Source organism: Drosophila obscura, unplaced genomic scaffold (genome assembly GCF_018151105.1).
Source record: "Drosophila obscura isolate BZ-5 IFL unplaced genomic scaffold, ASM1815110v1 contig_181, whole genome shotgun sequence".
Classification (NCBI taxonomy): domain Eukaryota; kingdom Metazoa; phylum Arthropoda; class Insecta; order Diptera; family Drosophilidae; genus Drosophila; species Drosophila obscura.
Genome location: NW_024542769.1, coordinates 989,233 through 1,011,460, shown reverse-complemented (window position 1 = coordinate 1,011,460; position 22,228 = coordinate 989,233). Strand labels below are relative to the sequence as shown.

The 22,228-nt window shown below is 46.8% G+C and overlaps 4 protein-coding genes across 5 annotated transcripts; 2 read left to right on the top strand and 2 right to left on the bottom strand.

The window, feature by feature from the left end:
* Positions 1 to 1,105: 1,105 nt before the first annotated feature.
* On the bottom strand, positions 1,106 to 4,888 carry LOC111067883 (uncharacterized protein F23B12.7). The gene is made up of 5 exons (XM_022357217.2): positions 4,191 to 4,888; positions 4,016 to 4,130; positions 2,450 to 3,958; positions 1,503 to 2,366; positions 1,106 to 1,429 (listed from the first exon to the last, which is right to left on the bottom strand). The coding sequence occupies exons 1-5, from the start codon at positions 4,779 to 4,781 to the stop codon at positions 1,188 to 1,190; spliced, it is 3,321 nt and encodes a 1,106-aa protein (XP_022212909.2). The 5' UTR covers positions 4,782 to 4,888; the 3' UTR covers positions 1,106 to 1,187.
* A 79-nt stretch (positions 4,889 to 4,967) lies between these two features.
* On the top strand, positions 4,968 to 10,584 carry LOC111067884. Its single transcript, XM_022357218.2, has 3 exons — positions 4,968 to 5,864; positions 6,838 to 7,976; positions 8,044 to 10,584. Exons 2-3 carry the CDS (start codon positions 6,841 to 6,843, stop codon positions 10,133 to 10,135), a joined length of 3,228 nt encoding a protein of 1,075 aa, XP_022212910.1. The 5' UTR covers positions 4,968 to 5,864; positions 6,838 to 6,840; the 3' UTR covers positions 10,136 to 10,584.
* A 271-nt stretch (positions 10,585 to 10,855) lies between these two features.
* On the bottom strand, positions 10,856 to 12,973 carry LOC111067886 (1,5-anhydro-D-fructose reductase). 2 transcript variants are annotated; one of them, XM_022357221.2, is made up of 5 exons: positions 12,862 to 12,973; positions 12,567 to 12,692; positions 12,221 to 12,363; positions 11,445 to 12,143; positions 10,856 to 11,384 (listed from the first exon to the last, which is right to left on the bottom strand). In XM_022357221.2, the coding sequence occupies exons 2-5, from the start codon at positions 12,633 to 12,635 to the stop codon at positions 11,330 to 11,332; spliced, it is 966 nt and encodes a 321-aa protein (XP_022212913.1). In that variant the 5' UTR covers positions 12,636 to 12,692; positions 12,862 to 12,973; the 3' UTR covers positions 10,856 to 11,329. The 2 variants fall into 2 exon arrangements, with proteins under 2 accessions (XP_022212913.1, XP_022212914.1); XM_022357222.2 differs by lacking the exon at positions 12,862 to 12,973 and having other exon boundaries at positions 12,567 to 12,788.
* Positions 12,974 to 13,133: 160 nt separating this feature from the next.
* Positions 13,134 to 14,622, top strand: LOC111067885 (PCI domain-containing protein 2 homolog). Its single transcript, XM_022357220.2, has one exon. The coding sequence runs from the start codon at positions 13,204 to 13,206 to the stop codon at positions 14,392 to 14,394; it is 1,191 nt and encodes a 396-aa protein (XP_022212912.1). The 5' UTR covers positions 13,134 to 13,203; the 3' UTR covers positions 14,395 to 14,622.
* Positions 14,623 to 22,228: the final 7,606 nt, after the last annotated feature.

Here is a 22,228-nt window from a genome sequence, read left to right as displayed (position 1 = left end):
TGTAGGCAAAAACTGTCTGCAAACCAAAAAGAGAGATGAAATGAGTCGGCACCGGTGGCGTCGCCATCTGCTGCTGCTGATAGTCAGACACATTACCTTGCCAATAAAATATTGGGGAGCCCAGGATATGCCTGGGGAAGAGCGGCCCCAGCCGAAGAAGTGCATTTTGTTAACTTTAAACAAAACCAAGCAGCGGACTGAGCAGTGTAACCGTTCGAATGCAGTGCACACCTCTGGTCACACCACTGGTCGCTCGAAAAAACATCTGTTTGCTAGCAAACAGTTTTCCATATGATACTAGGATTTAAAAAAAAAATTTTTCATGTCATCTAATCTATCAATGTATATTCTACATCTAACATGTAGATTGTACATGTTGCATTTAGATTCTACATCTCCTCCGCTAGGGGTTACTCGCGCACTGAACGCGGCAGAGGGGGCGGAAGAACCAACAGAAAATGAATTTCTTCATTTTGGCTATAATTATGATCCGATCTAGTTCAGAGTCGGCAATCTGGTAGATATGGGAATTCTCTACGATACTGCGTTTTTAGTTTTATCGTATCTTTAAAAATGTGCCTGCCACAGATTTTCGTCCTTTGTGGGGGCGGAAGGGGCGGGGCGAAATTTTGAAATACACTTCTAGCAGTGTGATGTCACATGAGCCTGGAAACCAAATTTGGTTGCCCTAGCTATAGTCTCTGAGATCTAGGCGCTCAACAAGACGGACAGACAGACGGACGGACAGACAGACATGGCTATATCGACTCGGCTATTGATGCTGATAAAGAATATATATGTATACTTTATGCGGTCGGAAACGTTTCCTTCTCTGCGTTACACACATCCACTTTTACCACAAATCTAATATACCCCTTAACTCGTTTTGGAGTACGGGTATAAAAAGGGACCATGACGAACATCTGTGGCATCAAAGAATAGAGAAAACTGACTGGGGGTTTCCTTTCCTTACAGCGCCAACAAGTTACGTCCTCCTCAGGGATCAGGATCAGCCGTTGATTCCGTAATCGGTTTCATTTGAATTCTTCAATCGGAGCAGTTGCATCTGCAGCTCCATTCCCACTTTATCCAATTCAAAGAATTCTTTAACTTATACAAAATGAATTTATTTATTGCTGCTGTTGGTAGGTTTTGCAATATTCTCGGGGCTGGGCTATATGCAGCTGTTAATGCTTCCGCTTCTTGCCTGGTTTCTGTGGCTTTCCACCTTTGGCCGCTGGTTTGCCGGAAAACCTTTTGCCTGTGTAGGTTTTCGTATTGGAGCGGCGTTTCTCCTCCCATTTAATTTGCTTGTCGGAGGATTTGTCCTTGTTGTAGACGGCGTTGCTGGTGCCCTGTCCCTTAACCTTGGCCGTTTCCTCCATCAGGGAGGAGAACTCATCCGCAGCGGCAAACAGCGAGGACATATCTGCAAGGACAAAGGAGAAGGGAAAGAATGACAGATGAACATCGGATCAGACCAAAAGCTGTATCCCTCTTACCGTGGCTCTGTTTGAGGGTCTTGGCAAAGCTGCGTCCATCCACCATATTGACTTCCTCCTTGCGGGATTTCTTCGACTTGGGCGGCGAATCCTCGCCATCATAATCGTCTGGGCTCTCAGGAGCATCGCTGGAATCGCTGTCGTCCTCTGCATCGGAGGCTTGGTCGCCTTCCGAAATGGAACCCTCATCGTCGTCGTCGTCGTCATCGTCTAGGGGCTGCAAGTCAATTGAGCCGGTCTCATCGTCGGACTGATCTCCGCCAGCGCCCGTCATTTCATCATCTTCATTATCTTCTGCCAGATTATCATCGCCCCAGTCGTCGTCGATCTCATCCATGTCCTCTTCTTGCTTGTCAGCGCCCTGCTTCCCCTTCTTGTCCTTCTTTTTGGACTTCTCCGACTGTAACTCGCCGCCAAGCTCCTCAAGGAAGTTCAGTTCATTCTCATCCTCCTCGGCATCGGCGCCCTCTTTGAACTTCTTGCCAAAATACCCATCCAGATACGCCTCAAACTCATCGTCATCCACCTCGCCCTCCTTCAGGTACTCCTCGCCCTGCTCTCCATCAGCGTCCTCATCCTTCTTCACCTCCCTCTGCTTCTTGTTCTGGGCCACAATCTCCGCCTGCCTGCGCTTGTGCTCCAAGAAGTTGAGAATGAACATCTCGTCCTCCGTACAGTTGGCCTTAGTCAGCGACTTGACTGGCTTGCCGCGACCTCCTTGCGCCATATAGCGCTTGTGAGCCACAGCGGCGGTCTCCGCCTGCGACGCCTCCAGCTTCTTGGGATTCTTGAAGGCGAAACGCTCTAGGAAATGCGGCAGTCCAAAATCTCGCAAGGGATCACCATAGTAATCGATTCGTTTCTCTGCAGTAGGAAAAAAAATGGCAATAATTAAAAAATGGAAAAGACAAAAACAAAGAGAATCCCAAAGGGGAATTGTGGCTCACGTTCGAGTATCTGTTCGGCAAAGACCTGCACCGTGGGATGGTAGTGCTGGCGCAGCAGCAGCAGCTCATGACGCAAGGTGTAGGCTGCTCCGGCAAAGGCGGGCACACGATGATACGGATCGTATTTGCAGGAATCGATATTGACCACCTTCGACTTGGCAGCTTCTGTCTTTACCACTGGTGGTGTTGCCAGCTCGTCCGCCTCTTCCTTGACCTCGTCTTCGGCATCGCTGCCAAACCTGTCCAAGTCTCCGTCCTCTGGCACGACGGTCCTTAAGGAACTCACTTCATCGGTGGCTCCAATGCCTCCGATGAGCTCTTGCCGCATGCGCAGCAGCTTGTGCAGAACAATCAGACAGCCGGCGGCAATTTGGGGCGGTGCGTAGAGTGTCAGCTGCAGGAGACGCTTCACAAAGGCCTGGGCCCTGGCCACATGGCTGTCGATGTGGATGGCACGGTGAACAATGTGAAGGAGCTGTGCCGCTGTCTTGCCGCCCACATTGATGAGGTTCAGGTCCAGCAGCTTCACGTACAGGGCATTGTAGAATCGATCCGATTTCTCCGTTTTCACTGTGACCAGCTGCAGCAGGAGGCCAAGGGTCTGCACTGAGACGCGTATGTCGGCCAAGTGGACGAGCCGGTAGATGGTGTCCTGCATCTCTTTGTTCAGCAGCTCCCCATTGCTGCCCTTTGCCGGCTGGGCCTCCGCAATGGCCTTTTGCAGGCACCTCAAAATAGCCTGCATGGTGCGGTTGTTGACGGCTCCCTTCTGCACGAGAACCTTGAACAGGGCAAAGCAAATGTTTACCAACTTGGTGCACACCTCCGGCCGTCCGGATGGCGCGATGCTGGACAGGAAGCAGAGGGCAAAGTGCTGGGCCCGCTCCGAGATATTGTTGCGGAAAAGTAGCTTCTCCGCCTCGGCCACAATGACGCCACACATGTTGGGGTGCCGTTGGGCCACATCGCTCAGGTGGTGCAGCGCCTTGGAGGCTATCTTGGCAATGGGATCGCCCAGCTTGTTCACCAGCATGGTTAGCAGCATTTGTTCCTTCTCTGGAGCGTACGCAAGGAGTCTTGCCGCGGCCACAATGGAAGCATTCTTGTTGTGCTCCTGTCCCGTCTGCAGACCCTGCATCACATTCTTCAGGAACTCGTGGTACTGGTCCTTCAGCTCGTTCTCAAAGTACCAATACGAATAGATGCGCCGCTGCTGCTGCTCGCGCAGCGTGTCGTCCTTCCGCAGCTTCTTCCAGTCTGCTCCGCGTGTGTGTATCGAGAGCAGCTTCCTGTTGGGCGGCAGGAGCACCTCCTGCCACAGGTCCGTGAGCACAGCGATCACATCGTTGCTGGCCTTGTTGGATATCTTGCAGAAGCCAATAAGCGCGGACAAGGCTTCCAGGTTGCCCAGGGGATTGCTAGTCACCAGCAGGGCGCCGGAATTGGCTCGATCCTTGGCTGTGCCCTTGTGGAGGGCCGTTTGCAGCCAGCGGACATCCGAGGGATTGCCTGTGGGAGTAATATCCTAAGTACTGGAGGCAGCAGAGGAAATGGGGAATGACTTACGTCTGTTAAACGTCGTCTTATCCGCCTCGAAGGCATTCTTGCAGAGATTGAACAACTCCAGCTGCTCGTTGTCCTTCATGTCCAGCACCTCCTCGCTGCTGGGGTAGTCCGGATGCTAAGAAGGGAATGGAGCCAAGATTTAGAACATGCTATCCCTGTTATGGACTCAACATACCACTTGGTACCACTTCTTCTGAGACTCCTCCTCCTCGTCAGCCTGCGACTGGTGTTTGCTGCGCTTCTGGAAACTGGCCTTCTGCTCTAGCTCGTCCTCACTGTCTTCATCGGAGTCAGAGGCATCCCTCTCAGCTCCATCTTCATCAAACTTTATACGCTGCGGCTTCTTGGTCCCATCAGCCGCTTCGCCGTCATCGCCAAACTTTATTTTCTGTGGCTTCTTTGCCTTTTCGGAGGCATGCCCGTTCTCCTGTTGGTGGTTCTTCTTCCACGGCTGCTGCTCATCCTCGACTTCGCCGTCATCGCCAAATTTTATCTTCTGAGGTTTCTTACCCCCTTGGAAGCCATGACCGTGCTCCTTTTGGTGGTTTTTCTGCCAAGGTTTCTGCTCCTCGACTCTGCCGTCATCGCCAAACTTAATTCTTTGGGGTTTCTTCACCTGCTCCTGGCCATTGCGCTGTGTCTGTTGCTGCTTTTTTGGTTTCTGTTTGTTTGGCTTGGCCACGGCCTCTCCTGCATCGTCAAATACAATTTTCTTGTTCTTCAATGGCCCGTTTATCTGCACACCTGTAGCCACTGCTGCCGGCATGTTTTTAGTTGGAAATTAGCAAAATGTAACCATTAAATAAAACCAAACCAAAAACAATCCGCACGTGTATTCAACAGTGTGACCTGACTCTCAGAAATATACCGAAATTTGCCTTCTTCATATGGTTCAGTGCAACTCTGCCTGAATCTGCTATCGACTATCGATGGCTCCGTTTCGCTGTCAGCTGCTAGGGTGCGAGCGAGAAGGAAGTTCAGAGGCAAGTCCGTTTCTCGCTGTCGCGCATTTTCAATCGCAAATTAAAAAGGTCCAATCCGTGTTTTATTGCTTCTGCACTGGAAAATAATTCTGAAACAAGCCAATTATCAACTGAAACAGTAATTTCAGCTAACTAAGCAGTTCGTTTGTGAGACCCAGCGGCTAACATTGTTTTGCGTTGTTGCTGCTTTTTCGTGCATTTCAATTTTCTCACGCACACTACGAGCCACACAGGCCACTGCAACAGCAATACAATACAGATAGAAAATTGTGCAAAACGTGTGACGTGACGACAGCGGGGGAGGGAGCTGGGCGTGCGGAAAAGTGGCTGTTGAAAGCGGATTCATTGTTTTTGTGTGTGCTGCTGTGTGTGGCGGCGGGCGCGCTGCTCACTAAATTAATATTAAAGTGTTTTCTTGCTTCATCCGCGGCGGCGATGGCGGCATCAGCGTAGCGTCGTCGTGATGGCTACTTTTCGTATACAAATTCAACAGCGCTGCCAGCTGCTCATTTGGCGAAGAGTGTAAACAAAGCAACGTACGCACACGAACTCATACACACACACAAACACTCAAGAAACAACAACTGCGGCTGTGACGGCGACGTCTGCGTCGACGTCCTTCACCTTGCCTTGCGCCTGCTGCTGCGGCTGCCTGCTTGGCTGGGTCTCGCATATTGAATTTCACATCTCCAACATCATCATCATCGTTCGTCGTGGTCTCTTTTGTCTTGGGCAACCTGTTCCAGTCCAGACAGGAAGTTTAGCAGAGTGCAGCAGCCAACGGAAGCAGCAGAAAACGCTTCGCTGCCGCTCCGCGGCTGCAGCTGTCTCTCGAAATCAACTGAATTTGCACATCTGCAGCTCGGGTAAGTGTCCAGCCATCCTTTATACCCTCGGGAGCGCTGTAACAAATGTTTAGAAATACATACGCAGAACAATAACAATGCTCTAACGCAACTGTGGCGATTTTTTGGGGTGGGATCGCTAACCTAACGAATGACATAGAAAAAACCTGCTCTCAATGGGGCGTTGTTGTTGTCCGTCGCATCCGCTATTCAAATTCAAGTTTCCGCCTGAACAATTACTCAAACTGTCGTCAAGCACTAAGCGTTGTATTCCAAGTATTACCTGGGAATGGCATAAGCATGTAACGCCTGTAATCAGTTGACTCAGTTACTAAAAATACACACATAAAGGTCTTTCCAGCAACAACGATAACTGCTCACGCCTTTCCACATAATCCGTCACTGGAACGATCCCCCTGGGGTTGGTTGTGCAAACTATCTATTTCATTCAATGTATCTGCCTGGCCTGCCTGCTTATCTCTCTATAAATAAACTCCACTTGAGCACGCGTCGGAGTTCAAGCTCTCACCCTATATTCCCCCGTTTATCTTTTGCCCTGGCCCACCACACTCACACACACCCCGCAATTCCCGCGTCATTGACAGCAGCAGCAGCAGCAGCGACATCGACCGCTGAATCGCTCTGTGCATTCCCAATTCGTATCACATGCACTCGCATGCACTCACTGTTTTGGGAGGTGACGCAATGTGGAGCTTTGGCTTTGAATATTTCGTGTGTGACGTCATGTAGGCATACGAGTAAATTATCCAAATAAATTATGCATTTAGGTGGCATTTAATGCACTTTTTAAGCAAAATTAACCGCCACAAACCCCCACCCCCACGCGCCACCTTCTCTATGTAAGGGCATTGAGAATTGATATTTTTGATGATCCAAAACATATTTTGTGGGACTTTCATTACCTTTTCCGGACTAAACCTTATCCCGACGTTTCTGAGATTTTTTTCAAATTGTTATATTTGATTTTCTTTAGAACATGGCCTCTCCTGTCGTCGTCGATGGCGGGCATAGCGAAACGGCCTGGCTGGAGGATCTGCTGCGCGAGGTGCAGCTGGAGCAGTTCCTGGAGAGGATACGCGACGATCTGCAGGTATCGCGCCTGGCCCACTTCGACTATGTACTGTCCGAAGATCTGGAGCGATGTGGCCTGGGCAAGCCCGCCATACGACGCTTGTTGGAGGCGGTGCGCAAAAAGAAGGCCCATCAGTGGCGCAAGAACATCCTGTCCAAGCTAATTGGGGGTGGCAAACAGCCCTCGTCCAAGAAGCAGGCGTCCGCAGCGCGGGACTCGACCCAGGGCAATGGCACGCAGCTCACCTGCCTCATCCATGAGAAGGACATCACCATGGGCCTGAAGCTGGGCGACGGCTCCTTCGGCGTTGTGCGACGCGGCGAATGGAGCGCCTCCCCAGCGGGCAAGGTGATACCGGTGGCCGTCAAGGTGCTAAAGTCGGATAACCTCACACAGCCGGGCATTATCGATGACTTCTTCCGCGAGGTGCAGGCCATGCACGCCCTGGATCACTCCAATCTGGTGCGGCTGTACGGCGTGGTGCTGTCCCAGCCCATGATGATGATCACGGAGCTGGCCGAGCGGGGCTCTCTACTCGACACGCTGCGCAAACAGTGCCGGCACACGGCTCTCACCCACATCTGGAACTGGTCCGTTCAGATAGTGACTGGAATGGCATACCTCGAGCAGAAGCGCTTCCTGCATCGCGATCTCGCCTGTCGCAACGTGCTACTGGCCGCTGGCAACAAGATTAAGATCGGAGACTTTGGCCTGATGCGCGCTTTGCCCCAGGAGGACGACTGCTACGTCATGTCGGAGCACAAGAAGGTCCCATTCCCGTGGTGCGCCCCAGAATCGCTGCGCTTCCGCCAGTTCTCGCATGCCTCGGACACTTGGATGTTCGGCGTGACCCTGTGGGAGATGTTTAGCTTCGGCGAGGATCCCTGGGTGGGCCTGAATGGCTCCCAAATCCTCAGAAAAATAGATCGCGAGGGCGAGCGCCTGCATCAGCCAGATGCGTGTCCGCCGGATGTCTACGCCATGATGCTGCAGTGCTGGGACAAGACCCCTGCAGAGCGTCCCACCTTTGCGGCTCTCAAGTGAGTGAAAAGTGATTCATTGATTCCAGGGCTCCTTGCTAATCCGCGTTGCTCGATTCCTTTGCAGAGAATACTTGGTCAGCATGTCACCGCCGCTGATGCGAGCCGCCCGCGTCTATCACGACTCGAAGGGGCTGAAAATAGAGGCTGGCGATACCATTGCAATCATCGATGGACGGCCCGAGCTGAAGCTGATCAAGGGTCAAAACCAGCGCACATTTGAGATTGGCATCTTCCCAAGAAACTTACTGGAACAGCGTAAGGCGGCATCCAGCGGCGATGTGGTGATGCGTAGCAGTGCCGGCAACGGCTCCCCGTTCGGCTTCTGCTGGGGTGGTGGAGCCGGGGCCATGGCCAACGGAGAGGAGCGTCAGCGAAAGTGCGCCTCTCTGTCGAACCAGAGTCATGCCAAGGAGCGAAAGTCCACGACCAGCAAGCAGTTTGCCTACAACAAGCTAATCAACGATTCGGCCGGACTCCAGCGACGCAATGCGGTGAAGCAAAAGGGGTCTGTAGGGAAGGCTACAGGTGTGACAGTTGGTGGACCACAGCGGCCGCCGCCGCCCCAGTTCCAGCAGGAGGGAATACTCATTGACATTTCGCCGGAGGTGCGACCCTCCGCCGGAGGAGCAGGCGGCGACAGCTCATCCATGCAGATGGACAGCTCCTTCTGCATACTGGATGCCCCTATAGATGTGCCCACATTTTGTGACGTGGAAGGATCGCTGAATGTATCTCCAACATATTTCGATGAGCAGGCGCAATTTGAGTTCGATCCAGCCAACCTGACTGCCTCGCCGGGACGCCTGCAGCCGCCTCCATACCAAATGCCGCCCACTTATTCCAACACGATGGAGTTTGCCCAGAAGCGAGAGCTAAACCAGCAGCAGTCGACGCCAGTCCGGGAGCGGGATCCCTTCGACACCAGCAGCCTGGAGCGAGCAGTGACACTCTACTCGAATCTAAACCAATCTCTTGGGGCGGCGCCATCGCCAGCCCCCATCTATAATAGTCCCTCGGTGAGGAAGAGCCTCTTTGGCGGTTCCAACTCGAATAAGGAGAACATGCCTGCCCTGGAGTCGGCAGCCATGCAGCTGAATCTCAGTAATCTCTCGCTGGAGAGGACCGACCCGATCACCGCAATTGCCAGTCTCCCCATGGAGCCTTTGCCGGCAGCACCAACTCCGGCCAACACGGCTGAGAGCGTACTGTTGGACAAGTCATTTATTGCCGAGCTGGAGAAGGACATGTACAGCAATGGCCAGAACAGGGCCCAGGAGGAGTACCAACGCAACTCCACGCAAGTGTATGCCAACAAGGATATGGTGTACAAACAGAATCTCACGCCCCTCAAGAACGGATGCGCCACTTCGAATCATTCCAGCCCCTCGTCGAACAACTCGCCCAAGCAGAACAACGTGGAGGCAGCTGCCGCCGTCGCATCCACCCAGAGTGTGGTTAATCGCATCTGGTACGAGCAGGTGGCGTCAACGCCTTCGGAGTACTACGCCCAGCCGCCAGCAGAGCAGCCAGAGGAGCAGATATACCAGAACCACCAGCAGCCGCAGCAGCACCAACAGCAGCCGGAGACGAACCATTCGTTCGTGGCCATATCGAATCGCGTGGTGGCGCCCAAGAACAATGTGTACGCCTCTTCCGCCTCGCTCTATGATGCAGTGGCGGCCAGCACTGCTGGATCAACCTACTATGGTCAGGTACCAAATGGGGGCAGTGGGCCTGCGATCTACGATGAGGTCACTCTCGATGATTACCTTCGACCGCATCGACCAGCTCCCCTGGCTCCGCCGCCGCTCTCAGCCCAGCAAATCCACAGGCGGATGGAGAAAATGCGACAGCAGCATCTTCAGGACCTGGAGGGAGCCCACCAGCTATATGCGCCCGTCCCCTCAGACTGTGGACGCGAGCAGGAGAAACTCCAGCAGATGCTGCAGGAGTTGGGCAGCGCGGCCGTCGAACTGGAGGTGCGCAATGCGCTGCGGGCAGCCGGTGGGGATGTGTCCTTGGGCACGCGCCACTACAAGATCGATCAGCTGTCGCGACTGGGCGTGGCCGGCAGGGGTCAATGCGAGCAGGCCCTGCAGCAGAGCAACTGGAGCCTGGAGGTGGCTGCGGAACTGCTGCTGCAGAGTGCTGGCTAGCGCTGCTAGCTGGCCTGTACCAATGTCGCTTAGTTAGTTTAGTTAATGCCTTAGAGCGCAGATCAACAAGCCGTTGCAGGGCGTGTTTTAGTTTTATTTGCTGAACCTGAATGCTGGGAACGATCTCGGCGGAATCTGTGTCTACAATTAGTAACTATGTCTCGAATCTTTGTCAAAATACTCCTAAGTGAATGCACGAAGCAAACACACAATGTCAACGCAACGACTGTACGATATGTTTTATTTTATGTAAGCGATGCGATCATATAAAACGATTTTATAAGTGTTATATTCAACGACTGCATAATCCAAATGCAAAGGCCACTAGAATTATTTACACAACAGGCGATAAAGATACGAAACGAAACGAATCGGATTGGGGCATGAACGTGAATGTATGCAACCATTTGTTTTTAAATCAAAATAAAGTATATCTAATTGTTACAAAACAAAGATGGATTTGAATTTGGCGCCAAGCAAGGGGACGATCAGAGTGCCCTCCCTATAAGAGGTTGTGGTAGCAATTTATTGTTTTTGTAATTGGAACGACCCGGATCGGCCCAAAAATAACGTAGAAAATTACGCTTTTCCGATCATAGGAAGCCTCAGCACGCCCAGATCGGAGACATCGCATTATGCATCGATTAAACTCAAACAAAAAGGCAGTGCAGTGCAATAGTTCCAAAGAAAAGCGTCTATGGCGCTGTAGTTCCAGAAAATTAAACAAATTTAACCATTTGTTGTCCCATCGGAGATTTATTAGGCGTCATGCGGTTTTGGGGATTGGTTAGCGGATCGAAACTTGCTTGGGTGCCGTCTCATTGTGTCCCGTGACCTTGAGCTTGATGTGCAGACGCTGGGACTGAGCCGATCTTCATGATGAACCACTATTTAACGTTATTTTGCAATAGTTTTTTAGTTAAATCTCTAAATCTGGCATATCTCGATCAAGGACGATAAGGAGATGCTCTTTTCGACGAATAAATAAACTTTTTATGTTTTCGAACTGAACGATAAACGACAGATATATTGAGAAGGTGTGAAAGATGTTCAACAGCAGTTCCTGTGAGTCCAGGTTAATGCCGAATGAATGCCAAATAAATTTTCCTAATTGGGTGATCAGCTTTGATATCATTTCTAGGATCGACTTCTCTTGCCGCTGTTCCTAGTTGTCGTTGCTCATAAAGAAACGTCCTATTCCTGAGAATTCTGCCCTGGCTCAAAAGGGTGATGAGGGTGTCCATAGGCGCTGGAGTGAGAATCGGTTAAATGAGGAAATTTGAGGGCGGAGAAACCATCAGAGACTTACGCCTTCATGGTCATGAATCGACCATTGCAGTCCAGACCATCTATGGCCTTGACGTCGTCTATGGCCAGCTCAAAGTCCCAGATCCTCTTGAAGTTGTCCTGCATGTGCTGCTTGCTGACAGATCGCGGTATCACGATAATGCCGGATTGCGTTTGGTAGCGCAGCAGCACCTGGGCTGGGGTCCGTCCATACTTTTCCGCAACGCTCACGACGATCGGATGCTGCAGCAGCGGGTAGCCGCCGGGCTTCTCGTACGGGGTGTGGCCCGATCCCAGGGAACTGTAGGCAGTCACTCCAATGGCGTTGTCGTAGCAGAGCGTTATCAGCGATTTTTGGCGCAGGTACGGGTGACACTCGATCTGGAGCATCACGGGCTTCAGCTTGGCCAGGCCCAGCAGACGATTGATTTGCTTCTCGTTGAAGTTGGATACCCCGATGGCATGGACGAGGCCGCTGTCCACGAGGTCCTCCATCGCCTTCCAAGTGTCTATGTAGTCGATGTCCTCGAAGACTGCCTTGCCGGTGTCGGGACACGTGGGATAGAGATTGTTGCCCGACTTGTAGGCCATGGGCCAGTGCATGAGATACAGATCCAGATAGTCGATGCCCAGATTACGAAGGCTCGTCTCGCAGGCCGCCCGCACCAGCTCCGGCTTGTGAAAAGTGTTCCACAACTTGCTAGTGATGAAGAGTTCGTCTCTACGGAATGGGGAATGGTTTTGCAAGCAGTGTGGTTGAGCAATGGATATTGAGAGTACTTAAAACACGCTTCTCACCGAGTCACAACGCCTTCCTGAATCTTCTCTCGAATAGCAACTCCGACATGTGCCTCGTTCGCGTAGATGTGGGCGCAGTCAAAGTGGCGGTATCCTATGTCAATGGCATCCTTTACGGCCTGTGTAACGACTTCTGGCGGGCTCTGAAAGGAGAACACAACGCGGGAGGTGGGTGGAAATGAAATGCTTAACTGTTGCAGCAGCTTTGAAAGCTCTGTGAGTGCTTTCATTTTGGTTTGGCAGTGACATTGACCATGAAACAAACTTGCAAGCAAACACATTTGATTTCATATTTGTATGGGCATTGCACAATCAATAACCAAAAGAATTATTCTTAATTACTCACACGCCAGGTGCCCAGACCAACCATGGGCATATTTTTGCCGCTGCTCAAAAGGAAACTTGGCGTCGACATGCCGGTCGCTGTGAATCTCTCCTTTCGTGTCGGTTGTGAATATTAATTATAGCGTTCCTATGATGGAAATGATTTAGAGTTTTAACTTATCATTTATCGAAAGAATCAAACATAAAGGCTTGTTAATTTGGCACCAAATGAAATTTGTTCTGACAGCTTTTGCGGGTATATAAGTAAATAGTATATAGTACGTATGTATTATGTTTAAATTTAGAAACTGACTTACAGTCAGTCCATGGCCATTCTTTCGATGGTTTCGGTGAGGGTAACGTATCGGTCGAGGTTTCCAAGTGAAATGGTTGCATTTCAGGTCCTTTTTTAATCGAATTTTTATTTCCTACACAACCGTTGCGTGTGTGCTCCCGTTATTTTTTGAAATAGCTTGTCTTCAAAAAATCTCCTAACGCCTTTATACGATATAACTGCATGCTAGGGACTGCAAACGATGCTATTACTTGAATCACTTGATACGATACCTATCGATTCGCATATATCGATGAATTGATATCATCCCTATGTTTGCCGGCGAAAAATAAAAACAAATAAATAATAGATAAAATAAACAAAAATGTTTGGAACGCTTGCAAACTACCTAACCAGCGTTGGGCGCTGTGCCGAGGCCTGCAGTGGCGAGAGTCTGAGCACGTTTCTCTCACTGCGCGACGTTCACGTACAAAATGACAAGCTGCACGTTGCGCAGCCGGAGAAAATGGTGGAGCGCTACTTGGATGCGCCACTGGACGAGGTGGTCGGCTCCCATCTGAAGGTGATCTATTATCTGGCCCAGAACCCGACGAACTACATGGAGGCCTACACCCAACAGGCTGCCTGTTGCTCGGCGGTGGTGAAGCTACTGCAAATGCTGAAGGACGAGAACTGGTGCCTGCCTGTGATGTACCGCGTGTGTTTGGACCTTCGCTACCTAGCTCAGGCCTGCGAGAAGCATGGCCGCAGCTTCACACCCGGCCAAATACTGGAAAAGGCAGCCGACTGCATGATGGCTTGCTTTCGCGTGTGCGCCGCCGACGGACGCGCCTCCGAGGAGGATACCAAGCGCCTGGGCATGATGAACCTGGTGAACCAGCTGTTCAAGATCTATTTTCGCATCAACAAGCTCCATCTGTGCAAGCCCCTCATTCGAGCCATCGACAACTGCGCGTTCAAGGACACCTTTCCACTGCCCGAGCAGATTACCTACAAGTACTTCGTCGGCCGACGTGCCATGTTCGACTCCAACTACCGCATGGCTGTCGAGGACTTGTCGTATGCCTTCGCCCACTGCCCGGACCGCTTCGGCAGCAACAAGCGTCTGATTCTAATCTACTTGGTACCTGTAAAGATGCTGCTTGGCTATCTGCCCAGCAAGGCCCTGCTCCAGCGTCACGATCTGCTGCTCTTCCACGACCTGGCCCAGGCACTGAAAGCCGGAAACGTCAACAAGTTCGACGAGATCGTACGCGATAACGAGCAGGTGCTGATCCGCAGCGGCATCTACTTGCTGGTTGAGAAGCTCAAGTTCATCGTCTACCGCAATCTGTTCAAGAAAGTGTTTGCCATCCGCCAGACGCACCAACTGGACTTGGGCGACTTTATGACGGCGCTTCAGTTCGTTGGCGTTCCAGACGTGTCCCTTGACGAGACGCACTGCATCATTGCCAATCTCATATACGAGGGAAAAATCAAGGGCTACATATCATATGCCCACAACAAACTGGTTGTGTCCAAGCAGAACCCCTTTCCGCCGTTAATATCAGTGTAATGCATTATTAAGTTAAATTGGTTATGAATAGTAATTATTCTTAAGCGATTGTCGTTTGCTTAAGGGAAAGGAAGCCTTTTAAAATATAGAAAACAACAGCTGATAAAATTTGAATTTAGACTGTTTAAATCTAAAGAATCATTCTAATTGCTCGCTGATAAAAGCTGACTGATATGAAACGAAAAAATTATAATTGGTCGGTGACAAAAATGTTAAATAAAGGGAAAAAATAAAAAATATAATGCAATTAGCTAAAGAGTTTTTTCGCTTCCGTCCGTTCTTCCGCTGGCACACCGAGAAGTGAATACTCTGAATGCTCCAAATCAGAATCCAAGACCACTTAGCCACAATACCCTGCCGCTAAACTCCAAAGCGACACCTGACAAATGTAGTCCGGATATTATATCGAAAAGAATTTTTTGGGTACAAAAAGATAATATTTATTATTGTATATATGTATGTAAAACTAGTAGCTAGTAGTAACTTAAAATAATAGTAAAAATAGTTACAGTACATAGTGCCCAGCATCCAGGTGAAGACGGTTATAGCTGGAAACGATTCCGACATAATTTCTGGACAGAATGCGTTTATCATCACAAATAATTGCTGCATATTGGCGTTCAGGGATTCTCCAAATCTCTCCAACTTGTAGCTGTTGACATGGCCCAAGCTGAACGGTATTCCATTCAGGGCCAATTTGCGACGCACTACATTCTGTATCTGCTTCAGCTCCTGAATATGGACGCCGCGAACATTTTCCGGCGGGTTGATCTCCTCAATGGTTGGAAACTCCTGTTTCCAATCATTAACAGCAGCATATGTCCGTTTGTATAGAGCTGTATAGGCGACATCGCAATGGCGGTATTTGATCGTAATCTTGTTCCTTAAATGAACAATGTCATAAAGGACAGGATAACCTTTTTGTTCGGCGTACAGCATTGCCTCCTCGTAGGCAAGGCACCCATCGCCGACAACGGCCATCAGGAACTGATCCAGATTGCAACACTGCAGAACAGCCAGCACCTTCTTTAGGGCGTGCCGGATCTCAGTACGTGCTAAGCTGGCCCTCTCTGGCCATTTTCGGGAAGTGGTACTCGTCCATGATGATAAAGAACGGCTGCTTTAAGTTCTCCAGGTCTCCATATCGGTTGATGATTTCCTTCTCTAGATTCTGTCCTTGGGATGCCCGTCTGACGTGATCCAGGGACCGGGCCACATCTCTCTCCCTGCCTTGGAAAATGTGCATATTCATAAAGAGTGTCCTCAGTGTGGTTATATCCATGTTGTCCTGTTGTCTTCAACTGATTTACTGAACTATTTTAGTCCACTATATATACAACAAAATCTAGGTGGAATCCGCCTATTTTTGAGATTCCACAAGAAACCCGTACCCCTCATAAAAACCCGTAATATATTATATATAATTGTGATTGACTTTAGGCTGTTGGATGGCCTTATTTTACCGCAGAAATTTACAATTTTACCAAAACTTAGGAATTTCCAAAACCAAATAAAAAACCGTTGCATTACCACGATTTTACCTAAAAAAAAAGTCGTCACATAGGAGTAAATCTCCAAATCATCAACCTATTTGCATTCTAAATTTTTCTCATTTTCTGCCTCCACTTTCCACCGCTAAAATGGCATAAAACCGTTAAATTCAAATAAGAGATACCAGGCGCACAGAAATCAGCAGAAAGTCGCTGCTTTTTCTTAATTCTCGTTTTTTCTTGTTTCTCTTTGTATTTCGTTGCTTTCTCTTTTCGATCTACCTTTTCTCATTTTCTGCCTCCACTTTCCACTGCTCAAATGGCATAAAACCGTTAAATCCAAATATGAGATACCAGATACCAAATATGAGATCAGCAGAAGGTCGCTGCTTTTTTTAAATTCTCGTTTTTTCTTGTTTCTCTTTGTATTTCGTTGCTCTCTCTTTTCGATCTACCTTTTCTCATTTTCTGCCTCCACTTTCCACTGCTCAAATGGCATAAAACCGTTAAATCCAAATATGAGATACCAGGTACCAAATAGAGATCAGCAGAAGGTCGCTGCTTTTTTTAATTCTCGTTTTTTCTTGTTTCTCTTTGTATTTCGTTGCTCTCTCTTTTCGATCTACCTTTTTCTCATTTTCTGCCTCCACTTTCCACCGCTAAAATGGCATAAAACCGTTAAATTCAAATATGAGATACGAGGCGCACAGAAATCAGCAGAAAGTCGCTGCTTTTTCTTAATTCTCGTTTTTTCTTGTTTCTCTTTGTATTTCGTTGCTCTCTCTTTTCGATCTACTTTTTCTCATTTTTTGCCTCCACTTTCCACCGCTGAAATGGCATAAAACCGTTAAATTCAAATATGAGATACCAGGCGCACAGAAATCAGCAGAAGGTCGCTGCTTTTTTTAATTCTCGTTTTTTCTTGTTTCTCTTTGTATTTCGTTGCTCTCTCTTTTCGATCTACTTTTTCTCATTTTCTGCCTCCACTTTCCACTGCTCAAATGGCAGAAAACCGTTAAATTAGAATCTGAGATACCAGGCGCACAGAAATCAGCAGAAAGTCGCTGCTTTTTCTTAATTCTCGTTTTTTCTTGTTTCTCTTTGTATTTCGTTGCTCCCTCTTTTCGATCTACTTTTTCTCATTTTCTGCCTCCACTTTCCACCGCTCAAATGGCAGAAAACCGTTAAATTCAAATATGAGATACCAGGCGCACAGAAATCAGCAGAAGGTCGCTGCTTTTTTTAATTCTCGTTTTTTCTTGTTTCTCTTTGTATTTCGTTGCTCCCTCTTTTCGATCTACTTTTTCTCATTTTCTGCCTCCACTTTCCACCGCTGAAATGGCATAAAACCGTTAAATTCAAATATGAGATACCAGGCGCACAGAAATCAGCAGAAAGTCGCTGCTTTTTCTTAATTCTCGTTTTTTCTTGTTTCTCTTTGTATTTCGTTGCTCTCTCTTTTCGATCTACTTTTTCTCATTTTCTGCCTCCACTTTCCACCGCTAAAATGGCATAAAACCGTTAAATTCAAATAAGAGATACCAGGCGCACAGAAATCAGCAGAAAGTCGCTGCTTTTTCTTAATTCTCGTTTTTTCTTGTTTCTCTTTGTATTTTGTTGCTCCCTCTTTTCGATCTAGTTTTTCTCATTTTCTGCCTCCACTTTCCACCGCTGAAATGGCATAAAACCGTTAAATTCAAATATGAGATACCAGGCGCACAGAAATCAGCAGAAAGTCGCTGCTTTTTCTTAATTCTCGTTTTTTCTTGTTTCTCTTTGTATTTCGTTGCTCCCTCTTTTCGATCTACTTTTTCTCATTTTCTGCCTCCACTTTCCACCGCTAAAATGGCATAAAACCGTTAAATTCAAATATGAGATACCAGGCGCACAGAAATCAGCAGAAGGTCGCTGCTATTTTTTAATTCTCGTTTTTTCTTGTTTCTCTTTGTATTTTGTTGCTCCCTCTTTTCGATCTACTTTTTCTCATTTTCTGCCTCCACTTTCCACCGCTAAAATGGCATAAAACCGTTAAATTCAAATATGAGATACCAGGCGCACAGAAATCAGCAGAAAGTCGCTGCTTTTTCTTAATTCTCGTTTTTTCTTGTTTCTCTTTGTATTTCGTTGCTCCCTCTTTTCGATCTAGTTTTTCTCATTTTCTGCCTCCACTTTCCACCGCTGAAATGGCATAAAACCGTTAAATTCAAATATGAGATACCAGGCGCACAGAAATCAGCAGAAAGTCGCTGCTTTTTCTTAATTCTCGTTTTTTCTTGTTTCTCTTTGTATTTCGTTGCTCTCTCTTTTCGATCTACTTTTTCTCATTTTCTGCCTCCACTTTCCACCGCTAAAATGGCATAAAACCGTTAAATTCAAATATGAGATACCAGGCGCACAGAAATCAGCAGAAGGTCGCTGCTTTTTTTAATTCTCGTTTTTTCTTGTTTCTCTTTGTATTTCGTTGCTCCCTCTTTTCGATCTAGTTTTTCTCATTTTCTGCCTCCACTTTCCACCGCTGAAATGGCATAAAACCGTTAAATTCAAATATGAGATACCAGGCGCACAGAAATCAGCAGAAAGTCGCTGCTTTTTCTTAATTCTCGTTTTTTCTTGTTTCTCTTTGTATTTCGTTGCTCTCTCTTTTCGATCTACTTTTTCTCATTTTCTGCCTCCACTTTCCACCGCTAAAATGGCACAAAAACCGTTAAATTCAAATATGAGATACCAGGCGCACAGAAATCAGCAGAAGGTCGCTGCTTTTTTTAATTCTCGTTTTTTCTTGTTTCTCTTTGTATTTCGTTGCTCCCTCTTTTCGATCTACTTTTTCTCATTTTCTGCCTCCACTTTCCACCGCTGAAATGGCATAAAACCGTTAAATTCAAATATGAGATACCAGGCGCACAGAAATCAGCAGAAAGTCGCTGCTTTTTCTTAATTCTCGTTTTTTCTTGTTTCTCTTTGTATTTCGTTGCTCTCTCTTTTCGATCTACTTTTTCTCATTTTCTGCCTCCACTTTCCACCGCTCAAATGGCATAAAACCGTTAAATTCAAATATGAGATACCAGGCGCACAGAAATCAGGAGAAAGTCGCTGCTTTTTTTAATTCTCGTTTTTTCTTGTTTCTCTTTGTATTTCGTTGCTCTCTCTTTTCGATCTACTTTTTCTCATTTTCTGCCTCCACTTTCCACCGCTCAAATGGCAGAAAACCGTTAAATTAAAATCTGAGATACCAGGCGCACAGAAATCAGCAGAAGGTCGCTGCTATTTTTTAATTCTCGTTTTTTCTTGTTTCTCTTTGTATTTCGTTGCTCCTCTCTTTTCGATCTAGTTTTTCTCATTTTCTGCCTCCACTTTCCACCGCTGAAATGGCATAAAACCGTTAAATTCAAATATGAGATACCAGGCGCACAGAAATCAGCAGAAGGTCGCTGCTTTTTCTTAATTCTCGTTTTTTCTTGTTTCTCTTTGTATTTCGTTGCTCTCTCTTTTCGATCTACCTTTTCTCATTTTCTGCCTCCACTTTCCACCGCTCAAATGGCATAAAACCGTTAAATTCAAATATGAGATACCAGGCGCACAGAAATCAGCAGAAGGTCGCTGCTTTTTTTAATTCTCGTTTTTTCTTGTTTCTCTTTGTATTTCGTTGCTCTCTCTTTTCGATCTACTTTTTCTCATTTTCTGCCTCCACTTTCCACCGCTCAAATGGCATAAAACCGTTAAATTCAAATATGAGATACCAGGCGCCACAGAAATCAGCAGAAGGTCGCTGCTTTTTTTAAATTCTCGTTTTTTCTTGTTTCTCTTTGTATTTCGTTGCTCTCTCTTCGATCTACTTTTTCTCATTTTCTGCCTCCACTTTCCACCGCTAAAATGGCATAAAACCGTTAAATTCAAATATGAGATACCAGGCGCACAGAAATCAGCAGAAGGTCGCTGCTTTTTTTTAATTCTCGTTTTTTCTTGTTTCTCTTTGTATTTCGTTGCTCTCTCTTTTCGATCTACTTTTTCTCATTTTCTGCCTCCACTTTCCACCGCTGAAATGGCATAAAACCGTTAAATTCAAATATGAGATACCAGGCGCACAGAAATCAGCAGAAGGTCGCTGCTATTTTTTAATTCTCGTTTTTTCTTGTTTCTCTTTGTATTTCGTTGCTCTCTCTTTTCGATCTACTTTTTCTCATTTTCTGCCTCCACTTTCCACCGCTCAAATGGCAGAAAACCGTTAAATTCAAATCTGAGATACCAGGCGCACAGAAATCAGCAGAAGGTCGCTGCTTTTTTTAATTCTCGTTTTTTCTTGTTTCTCTTTGTATTTCGTTGCTCCCTCTTTTCGATCTACTTTTTCTCATTTTCTGCCTCCACTTTCCACCGCTCAAATGGCAGAAAACCGTTAAATTCAAATCTGAGATACCAGGCGCACAGAAATCAGCAGAAGGTCGCTGCTTTTTTTAATTCTCGTTTTTTCTTGTTTCTCTTTGTATTTCGTTGCTCTCTCTTTTCGATATAGTTTTTCTCATTTTCTGCCTCCACTTTCCACCGCTCAAATGGCATAAAACCGTTAAATTCAAATATGAGATACCAGGCGCACAGAAATCAGCAGAAAGTCGCTGCTTTTTCTTAATTCTCGTTTTTTCTTGTTTCTCTTTGTATTTCGTTGCTCTCTCTTTTCGATCTACTTTTTCTCATTTTCTGCCTCCACTTTCCACCGCTAAAATGGCATAAAACCGTTAAATTCAAATATGAGATACCAGGCGCACAGAAATCAGCAGAAGGTCGCTGCTTTTTTTAATTCTCGTTTTTTCTTGTTTCTCTTTGTATTTCGTTGCTCTCTCTTTTCGATCTACTTTTTCTCATTTTCTGCCTCCACTTTCCACCGCTCAAATGGCAGAAAACCGTTAAATTAGAATCTGTGATACCAGGCGCACAGAAATCAGCAGAAAGTCGCTGCTTTTTTTTAATTCCCGTTTTTTCTTGTTTCTCTTTGTATTTCGTTGCTCTCTCTTTTCGATCTACTTTTTCTCATTTTCTGCCTCCACTTTCCACCGCTCAAATGGCATAAAACCGTTAAATTCAAATATGAGATACCAGGCGCACAGAAATCAGCAGAAAGTCGCTGCTTTTTCTTAATTCTCGTTTTTTCTTGTTTCTCTTTGTATTTCGTTGCTCTCTCTTTTCGATCTACTTTTTCTCATTTTCTGCCTCCACTTTCCACCGCTCAAATGGCATAAAACCGTTAAATTCAAATATGAGATACCAGGCGCACAGAAATCAGCAGAAGGTCGCTGCTTTTTCTTAATTCTCGTTTTTTCTTGTTTCTCTTTGTATTTCGTCGCTCTCTCTTTTCGATCTACTTTTTCTCATTTTCTGCCTCCACTTTCCACCGCTAAAATGGCATAAAACCGTTAAATTCAAATATGAGATACCAGGCGCACAGAAATCAGCAGAAGGTCGCTGCTTTTTTTTAATTCTCGTTTTTTCTTGTTTCTCTTTGTATTTCGTTGCTCTCTCTTTTCGATCTACTTTTTCTCATTTTCTGCCTCCACTTTCCACCGCTAAAATGGCATAAAACCGTTAAATACAAATATGAGATACCAGGCGCACAGAAATCAGCAGAAGGTCGCTGCTTTTTTTTAATTCTCGTTTTTTCTTGTTTCTCTTTGTTATTCGTTGCTCCCTTCTTTTCGATCTAGTTTTTCTCATTTTCTGCCTCCACTTTCCACCGCTCAAATGGCATAAAACCGTTAAATTCAAATATGAGATACCAGGCGCACAGAAATCAGCAGAAGGTCGCTGCTTTTTTTTAATTCTCGTTTTTTCTTGTTTCTCTTTGTATTTCGTTGCTCTCTCTTTTCGATCTACTTTTTCTCATTTTCTGCCTCCACTTTCCACCGCTCAAATGGCATAAAACCGTTAAATTCAAATATGAGATACCAGGCGCACAGAAATCAGCAGAAGGTCGCTGCTTTTTTTAATTCTCGTTTTTTCTTGTTTCTCTTTGTATTTCGTTGCTCCCTCTTTTCGATCTACTTTTTCTCATTTTCTGCCTCCACTTTCCACCGCTCAAATGGCATAAAACCGTTAAATTCAAATATGAGATACCAGGCGCACAGAAATCAGCAGAAGGTCGCTGCTTTTTTTTAATTCTCGTTTTTTCTTGTTTCTCTTTGTATTTCGTTGCTCTCTCTTTTCGATCTAGTTTTTCTCATTTTCTGCCTCCACTTTCCACCGCTCAAATGGCATAAAACCGTTAAATTCAAATATGAGATACCAGGCGCACAGAAATCAGCAGAAGGTCGCTGCTTTTTCTTAATTCTCGTTTTTTCTTGTTTCTCTTTGTATTTCGT